Raw genomic sequence first — 9,659 nt, 5'->3', positions numbered from 1 at the left:
GCAACTGTCGGCGTTTCTTCCCTCCCTGGAAAATCCGCTCCTTTCGCCTCCGTTAACCACCGAAACTGACGGTGAACGTCAGAAACCTGCGAGGATTTTTAGTAACAGCCTCTCGATCTGGATCGGTCGTGTTGCGCTCAGGGCTCGAAGAGGGGTTTCGAGCGAACCTAAGACAAGAGAAAGACGATCTCTGGTGCGACTCGTGGGTCGTTCGAGGCGGTAAACGACGTGGGTGGATCACGGTAGGCGGAGCTGAAAGCTCGAGAAAACTCCATTTTGTTCGAGAAGGGCGGTCTCGGTGTTCCACCTTCCCCTCTACCAGGTGGTACCACCTTGGGACACGATCGACCTCCTCGAGGTGGAGGGAACTCGAACGCGAACATTGCCGAACAGGAGTTCGCGATACGCGTGTGCTCGGTGCTGGCCGGTTCTGCTTTCTCGTGTTCGCTCGTCGCGTGGCTGCGTAGAACCGCGCGCCCGACATTCTCACCTGTTCCCCTCCATTAACTGTCACCTGTCAACTTTGATTCCTTCAACGACCGGACGAACGACCATCGATCGTCCTTGAGGCAAGAGATTCGTGGAACTGGTGATCGTCGATCGCAACTCTTCGCGATAGCACGCGGATTCTATCCTGAAATCGAACGTTCGGACGCGAATAAGTGACGTTTCGTTGGATCGTTCGTCGACGCTCGTACGTTTCGCTTTCTCGGCGAGTTTAATCGCGAGGTCGAGGCCGACTCGAGAAACCGTAGAGAGATCGAATCGGCGGGCAGGGGACGGTGTGTAGTGATCGAGCGTAAGACAAGGAACGATCAATGATCGAGCTGTTAATTGGATCAATTTATGGAAACAGAGTGGTTGCGGTAAATTCGCCGCCGACGAAGACTCCGAGCGAACGATAAACACAATCGAGAAAAGGTCGAGGCATCGGCAACAGCTCGATAGACTCGGTTACCATTGACAATTCCAGGTAAAGCGAACGTCGTGAACGTTGGTATACAAACATAGTGCAGGAGACAACATAGTCGTATCGTATTCGAGAACGCCGATCGTTTTAGTTTGCAATGATACGCGCAATACTCAACGATCGGATCGATTACGAGCGAGCATCGTTCGATATTGCGCTTTCCGTGGCAAGATTATTCGTACTGTTAGAGCGCATCGAGTCGATCTAATCGCCGCCAGCGACCCTACCGTCTATGGAATCGAGTGCATCAGGTTTGCGGAAATTAAGATCGAGACCTACACGTTCGGAAGGTCGTGAAACCCAGCTGGATGGAATTGTTAGATACCTTGAAAAGAGACGCTGAATCGCATCGCGTCAGGTGGTCGCGTAATCGACGGACAAACATCAAATTACCGGCTCGTTGCCGATCCATCGGATAAGGATTTGGTGTTTCATTGAAAAAGATAAGAAGAGCAGGCGGCCCGATCCGTATCGCTCGACAACGAGATCGAGTATCGCGAACAAAAGTTGTGGCCGTATCCGCTAGCGAAACGTATCGTACGTTTCGATCGACGAGTCTTTGATTAGGGGAAACGAATCGTCAAATTTCCGCGACGTTCGTATTGAATTTATGAACGATAACAGATCGAATCATTGATTATACGGCACGAATCGTACGAGATAGCAGTTGCGTGCTGTATACCATGCGAATCGACGAAAGGACGATACGATATTCGTGTGTACTGTAAGAGGACGTGTATACGTGCGTCCTTTTTTCCCTCGATCGACGTTCGACAAGTGAATCGTCCTTATCGAGAACAACGATGGATCTCAGCACGACCCCGAGAAGAATACCCGAGGGTGTATCCGAGCTTCAGAAAACCCGGGTCGCCAAGAGCGTATTCAGCATCCGGAGTTTGGTGGACGTCGGGGAAACGGAACTTCCCGACGATATGGAAAAGACGCAAAGTGAGTTTCGCCATGTAACGATATCAATTTCTTCTTCCTATACTCTATATACAGAGAGATAGCTTTATTAGCGGCAATCGACCGGTTGATACCCCACGATCGAGCGAAAGTTTATTCGCGTACGGAACGGAATCGCGTAAACACGTTTCGCGATAACGTGGCTCGTTGGAAAGAACCGGCGGATTCCGTAAGCTCGCGTCATCTCCACGCTCGCGGACAATTCCATTGAAATCGCGTAAACGTCGAGTGTCAGAATTCCAGGGTTTCGTAGCCGGATCGGTGCTGGCCATGACCATTTTTCCTCGCGACACGACGATCGGAAAGAGATCGGGACGATCGAAGAGACGAACGTTCTAGGAACCGCGAGCCATTCGACATTCCACGACCGAGAAATGCTCGTTGAAGCGAACTTTTTGCAGGCGAACGCCTTTTGTGCTTACTGCTTCGCCGGGAACAACCAGTCCTTGTACAGCACTCGAGTCAATTAAGGCTCACTTATACTCGGTAAATTGCGATAAGACGACGATTAAGTTGAAATTAGTTGCTTGCCCCTCCCCGTGGACATCGGCAAAAAGTGTATCAATGTCGTTATTGCCGACACGTATCGAAGGTAAATTAATACTCGTTTCCGACCGCTCCAATTAAACGTTACACGAAACGAGGTGGCTTTCTTTGGTCGGAACGACGGATTGCAGCGGTCGCGCGTCTTCGTCCCGAGCAGCGTTCGGTAGTCGGAGATTTCAATGACGTTACATCGTCGTTTATCCGCTCCCTTGGGACCGGCAATCTTTCTCGAACGAGACGGATATCTGCCAAATGGAAAATCGTCAGCGATTGGATTTTGAAATGGCGCGGAAGCGCGTTTGGCGCGACTCCGCCAGTCCGAGTTTCTAGCTGGTCGATATGCAAAATAGCCGGCGACCGCGATAACTCGCGTTACTCGACTTTTCTCCCTCGGAAAATAAATAGCAAATTACCATTTAACCGTTGGCGATAAACCGAAACGAGCTCGCGCGATAACGGAATCTCATTCTGCGGGTATACCGTATCGCTCTTTTATCGGGTAATTAACAAGATAGCGCGCCGATTAACAAATTACGAACGTCGAGTCTCCCGAAGAGACAATGTTGCGTATTAGACCCTGCGAGAACACGTACTCCAGCCAACGATCGCCTGTCCTTGTCAAACAACGGTCGCTAATATGAATATCAAAATTTTAATATTTAGAAGATAGAAATTATGCGTCAAAATAGCCTCGATGTCATTAGCCATTCGAATGAGTCACTCGAATATTCGTAAAACACGGTGTAACTTAGCAGGTAACAGTTCCACTAACAAGCTTCTGTAGTTAATCGTTGAACGATTAACAGCCGGTTGAGCACAAATATGGCGTAACGCGATCGTTTTTCTACTTCAATGTTTTCCAAACGTTTCGAAAATACCGTCTGCACCAATTAATTGACCGCCATGCGCTCTTTCATCGTTGGCCGGAAATGGTGGCCGAATCGTGGGTTAAGTCTCGCCAATAAGACTCGACGAACCGGGGGGTAGTTCGCGGTCGATTGGTTTCGAGGCAGAAGGGTCGTCGTTCACCGAGGGTTCTCCTCGTTCGAATTCGACCACCCTTGAGAAAGAAATGGCGACGATTGGCGAGGATGGATCCTGGTGTAAACCACGAGATCGTTGCGATTTCGCAGCGATAGCATTACGTTTCCGTATCTTTGTATCTTCGATAGCGAAAAGATATTTCTTTCTCGATTAGGCGTATTGCTTACCATCGATAATATAGTTTTATCGAATCGTATGATCGTTGCAAGATCGCGATGACGCCTTATCGAACTTAGATGTCGCGATAGATAGGAAGCGAATAGTTCCGACGACGACGAAAACGACGACGAAAACGGCGACGGCATCGGCGACCGGTAACAACGAGCGAGCTGATTGCGAAAAATAAGGATACCCTTCTCTCAATAATGCTCGCCAGGAAAGCCATAAATAACCAGTGCCGGAGTTTTACGCGTGCGTACACGATAGAGCGCGCGGAACCCGGTGATTGGTCGGCTTGGTAGAGCCGCTAATTGTGTTTTATTAGCGTTCTCTTTCCCCTCGCCGCCGAACATCCACGATGCTCGCTAACTAACCTCCGCCCATGTACTAACTATAAACGACATTGTTATTAAGAGTCCTTACGCTGTATCAAAGGGCCACACATTCGCTCGCGTGCGTATAAAACGCGTGGACACACGGCTGCTACTTCTCCGTTGCCTCGTTAGGGGCTGTTAAGCAGCTACGGCCTCCGAGAATCGCTGCTTTCGTCGTCCACGCCCGACCGTTTGACGCACGAAACCTTGACAATCGTTTTCCCAGTCTCGTTCGACTATTTTCTTTTTATCGCGCGCGCGAGAGAGAGAGAGAGAGAGGAAGAAAGAGAAAGAAAAGGGATAATTTTCTATGGTTTTCTATGGTCTTGGACGAGGTAACTTCGAATTCGAAAGAGAAAGCGGCAACCAGCTTACCGATTTCGTTCTCGTCCGTTCGAGAGGCTAGCGAGGGGGCCCGATGTTCTGAAAGAGGAGAAGAAAAAAGAAAGATGGAGAAGGAGGAGGATGAGGAGGAGAAGAAGCGTAAAAGGGGCGAGGGCAAGTCTTATTACGGCGAGCAGAGTCGGGCATGCCGGTGCAATCAAATAAATTAGCCGGAATTACGCGACTCGCGAACCGATGCTAGTGTAGGCGCACCACTCGTCCTCGCCACCAATTAGCAGAGCTTTATCCCGCTCGAAGCCTCGAGCATATTTCACCCGGGCCAGTTACGTATCGTTTTCCAAGAAATTCGTCGCGTCTCTCCAAACCGCCGTCGCTTCCCTCGAGCTCCGCGATTCGCGCGTTGCACCCTGCTTCACCCGGTCTTCGTCCCGTTCCATCTCTCGCATCGTCTTCGAATTTCTTCTTCAGCTGCCGTTCACTGTCCAACAGCTGACCGAAAACGGTGTTAAAATTTTCTCGATCTTACGAAGCGATCGATGGCTACTTAAGTGGAAGGAACGCTGGAAAATACCGTTCCGTTGTACGTTTCCCTGGAGCGGCGAAACGACGTCATTTATCCATCGGCGCGGAGACGATCGGAGCGGATGCTGCGCGCACGAAGGGGTTAATCGAACAAGTTCGACCGCGCGCGAACACGAACGCGGAGTCCATCCATTCTCCGAGCGCGGCCCATTAAAGCGCATTACTCGGCTAATACTCGATTGCAAAATAGAACGAGCGGAAAGAAGAGGAGCACGAAGGGAAGGATCGAAGTGGGAGGGAGACGGGGAAGCCTATCTATCGCGGAGCATCGATCTTTGCGCGGCTCGCTTCAAGAGCTCGCGAAAGCGTTCCGCCCGTGCAGTAAGACCGGTGTAATCGGGTAACGAGCCACGATCCTCGTGGGAGTGAGGATGTGGCAACGGCAGTGTTTTCTAGGTTCGGGCCTAATAACGGCAACAATATCGAACGAACGGCAACGCGTCGCGAACCGAAACGGTTACCGCGTATTGTTGCGTGACGCGTTATTAGCCGATTGGCTCATTAATCGCTCCGTCGGCCCGAGACAGCCGAACCACCCTGTTCCCCCACCCTTTCCATCCATTTCGATACCGAGTAATTGCTAATCGCTAATTGCGAGCTCAAACACTCCATCCAATTAACCCTCCTACTACGGGATTAGACTCGACTCTCGACGCCCCGATGTTTCACTACGCGTCCAACCTTCTCTCTTTCTACCCCTCCTGCTTCGTTTCACCCTCCGTTTCAACCCTCCTGCTTTAACCCAGACCCGTCGATCGTAAATTACCAACTTTTCCAGCGTGACGAGTCCATTAGGGAATTCTCCAGGTTATACCTCGCGGTTCCTCTCGGCCCGCTTTTCTCCCCGAGCGAAGGGTGGGGACGAGTCGATTTCGAAAGTATAGTTCTCCTGGTTTTTAATAGCGATCACCTGTTAACTCGTCGAACTCGGGGCTAATCGTTACCGAAATACCGGCGTCATGTGCCGTGCGGTAAACGAGGGTGCGATTTCCGAGCCTCCCTGCCTCCGTTAACGAACGTTATCCTTCTCCAGTTTCGTTCGACGAATCTTCCTCTCTGGAAGGAACGTAAGCGTAAACAGCCCCATATGCGCGCTGGCGCTGCTCGTCGACCGACAGAAACGAGAGAAAAAAATTGGAGGCGAGAGACGGGGAAAAGGTTTACGTACCCCTTTCGATCAATTAGGGCTAATAAATGGCGTCCACGGTGGGGTCGTTGATGACGATGGAAGAAGGGAACGGAGGAAGGAGGGAAATATTATTCGAACGGGCCGTCAGGTCTGTGGGTTTATGCTATTAAAAATGTAAATATCTGCCGGCGGCTCGTTATCGGATGTAAATATGGCGGCAGGCCGAAACAGCAGATGGGAGGGGTGAATATCCAGCTCCTTTGTTTCGTTATTTATTGGAATGTGGGCCATGGCTGCGAGAAACCCACGCTTATGCGCTCCACCGTGCTCGAGCAACCGTACTCCTCTTTTGCCTTCGACCCTGCCTTCCCGAACGTTTCAATCTATTCGAGGTGGTAGGGTATCGGTATCTTGTGTCCACGAGGACCGCGTGTCCGCAGGCCACCGCCAATTAAAATCCGAATAATCATGCGAATCGGCTGAATTCTATTTAATCTTTCCCATTGGCCCATTAGCTCGATGCATACTATGGTAATTCGATTCTGCTTTAGCTCGCGTATTGCAAACGCGATACGACCGATACGCGTCTCGTACGGATCAGTGCGACGATCGTCGATGGAAACGATGTCTCGCGTTCTTCGGTGGAATTTCGTGAATCGGTCAGAAAGGCACGACGTCGCCGCTTTCCCTCTCTGTTTCTGACGTTTTCGGCCGCCGAGTTTTGATATATGACTCGATAAAACGAGACCCAAGGCGAGCCTCCGGTTAAATATCAAACGGAAAACGTTCACCTCGTTAACTTGTTCCTCGCTCGTAGAGAACGCGTCGACGCTCGAGGAAGAAAAAGATCCGAGTTGGATGAAGATAGGAAAAGCAGAGCAACGACGTGGTGCGAGGAGACGCTCGCAAAACAAGCGACGTCTGTTTGGAAGTTTTATTAGCCTTCGAGAACTTTACAGTCGGTGTTAATGCAACGTCATTGAAAATCATAGATTGATGTTTTTGTCGGAGTAAAGAAAGAAAAAAAAAAAAAAAAGAAAATGTACGACGAACGAGCGAGACTAAAAGAATTTGCACGATTGAAAAAAATCAGTAGCTTATTGTACGGTTATAAATACTTGGATAATATTTCTTCTAATTTAATAAATTCCTATCTATAATGTCGACGAGAGAAAAAACAGCAACAGGAAAGAATATTATGCGTGTCCTGAATCTTTCAATTACCAACGGATAGGAGTTTAATCACGTTTGAATACTCGATACGTTTTTTGCTCCCTATGCGCGTAATGTGACTCGATGCCATGCGATCAAATAATAAATTACGATGTCCGCCTTAATGAAATACGACGGTAAGGCGACAAGGGGTTAACCACGACGATCGAACTCGTACCTCCGTTGCAAGCGAGTATCGCACAGTGGAGTTAGAGTAACGCAAGGCTGGCGCGACGAAGGTATACCGCGAGAAGTAAGTACGTCAATGCTGTTATCAGATCTCGCCGTAGGACGAGATTGTTTAGATTATCGGCAGGTGCGTGCCTTAATGACCGGTAAAATTATACCCGTAATTACGGACGTCCTAAAAATACGCGCAAGACTTTCGAGATCCCTTGTAAAGATAGGGCGAAAAGCGACGTTTCCGAAATGCGACGTTACTTCGCGACGATATTAAGGGCTGTCGATTACGTGTCACGCGTTGGATAAACGGATAAAGTAAAGTCGCTACTTTAAGACAGTCGTAAGAAGCAACTTTTTACTTAGGGTAGCTGCTCGACGCCTGGCTCTATGGAGCGCGGATTTTAGATCTCGCGGTGGAATTCTCGTTAATATTCCAGAGTCAATTAAAGAACACGGAAAGCGCGTGTCGATCGATTTTCTGGGGGCAGTTTTTTGTCGCCACGCTGGACACGCTTCGGCAGACCGGAGAGATTGTGCTTCTTTTTCCGCGTTCGCGAGTCGAGAATTGGACGGACTCGTGGCGCGTCTGATCGCTTCTTTCCTTCGATTCAATCTCCTCTCATCCGGTTGGACGGGCACTGTTTGCATTTTTTCGACAGCCTCTACGACTAAATTTTTCTCTGGAGCCCCGAGGAAAAAAGTTTTTTAATGGTCGTGCTTGACGGGACACACCGGAACGTATTCTCTCTCTTCTCTCTCTCTCTCGACACCAACGAAGACAACAACGACGACTTCTTCGACTCGGCGACCCATTAGACTCGCTTTACCGCGTAGATAAATTGAACTAAAGAAATATCCTAATTTATGGTCTTAAGAACGTAAGTGGTCGTTACCGCGATCTCGATAAGTTCGCTACAACGTTGCTGACATATGTTGTCCGAGTGGTCGGTTAATTCGTCTGGTATCTGATTGCGCATGAAACGAAACGCTCGAGTTTATCCTGCTGTCGCGATCGCCACGAACGAGTCTCGTCGATCTGCTTCCCAATCTCGAGAGGAGCTAATAGAGACGAGTCGATCTCGAAAGAGCGACGGCTTTTTTTTTTTGTATCGCGTTACGAGCTAAATTCGATTTGTCCTTTGATCGTACACAATTGAGGTGCGATGTAGCACGGCCGTAACACGGCACGGCGCGCAGGTGTTGCCCGGACGAAAGCCAGCGTAGCAAAACGCGCCGTTTTATCGGATCTCCGTTCTCCTGTTCGCCGTGTTGCCAATCTCCCTTCTCGTACCTGCCACTAACAGTTCTTTGTCGTCGTTCGTCACCGTGCTCGTCATTAGTTCCGCGCCACGAACGAACCATCGTCCGTCGCCCGTCGTCATTCCACGATCAGCTCTCATCCTCCGTTCTCGTTCTTCACGGAGAACGAACAAGAGGCTACGGGTTTCGCTTTGCTTCGCGTTGCCTCGTCTCGACTAGATAGAGAGACGGCAACGAGTCGACCGACAGTTCGCTTCAGAATCGAATTATCTCCAACTATAGTTCGGTGACGGTAGAACCGCGCGACGTTTTCGCTTCCTGATCGGTCGCCTTTTCTCGGCGCAAGATTTATCGAATCGCCGGTGAACCGAGATGAGCCTCGTACCAGCGATCGTTTTGAGTGATTCGAGGAGCGAATGACGATTCCGAGAATCCATTAGGAAACACGGGTTTAACACGATTGTCGATTTGGAAGCGCACCGGTCGAGACCGGACGAGCATGCCAGAAATACCGGCCGTTCGTCGGTGGCAGGACAAGCATTCCTGGTGACGGTGGCCAGCGAGCAAAGTGTTTTCCGTAAATTCGGTTAAGATAGCAGGCCCACCATGAAGTCGTCCCGCTATTCCAGCCCGATAACGTCTCGTCTCGTCCTACCAACGGGCTCGTTCGAATATACGCGACACCGCGAACGTTCTACTTGCATCGATCCACATTTGAGATTCCCGTAGATCGTCCCAATTAGACGTTAGGTAATTGCAATTATGCCACGTCTACGAAAATCGAGAGTCTATTCCGAATTACCGTGCATCTTCGGCTTCTCCGTTTTATCTGGCTTAATTAGTTCGCAGGGTAAGAACGCGACGATTGTGGGCGCATTAAAGGCGCCAC

At 49.9% G+C, this 9,659-nt stretch overlaps 1 protein-coding gene across 2 annotated transcripts in view; it reads left to right on the top strand.

Annotated features, from left to right (window-relative positions):
• Window positions 1-381: 381 nt before the first annotated feature.
• The window catches only part of LOC126919180 (homeobox protein aristaless-like), a 62,552-nt gene continuing 53,274 nt past the window's right edge, over window positions 382-9,659 (top strand). Inside the window, exon 1 of one of the 2 annotated variants that reach the window (XM_050727966.1) lies at window positions 382-1,918. In XM_050727966.1, the coding sequence (XP_050583923.1) occupies window positions 1,774-1,918 (145 nt within the window). In that variant the 5' untranslated portion in view covers window positions 382-1,773. The remainder of the gene's footprint in view (window positions 1,919-9,659) is intronic. The other variant, XM_050727964.1, reaches the window with a different exon arrangement.

This window comes from Bombus affinis, chromosome 8 (genome assembly GCF_024516045.1).
Source record: "Bombus affinis isolate iyBomAffi1 chromosome 8, iyBomAffi1.2, whole genome shotgun sequence".
Taxonomy (NCBI): domain Eukaryota; kingdom Metazoa; phylum Arthropoda; class Insecta; order Hymenoptera; family Apidae; genus Bombus; species Bombus affinis.
Note: the sequence above shows the minus strand (reverse complement) of the source record. Positions and strands in the feature narration are given on the sequence as shown.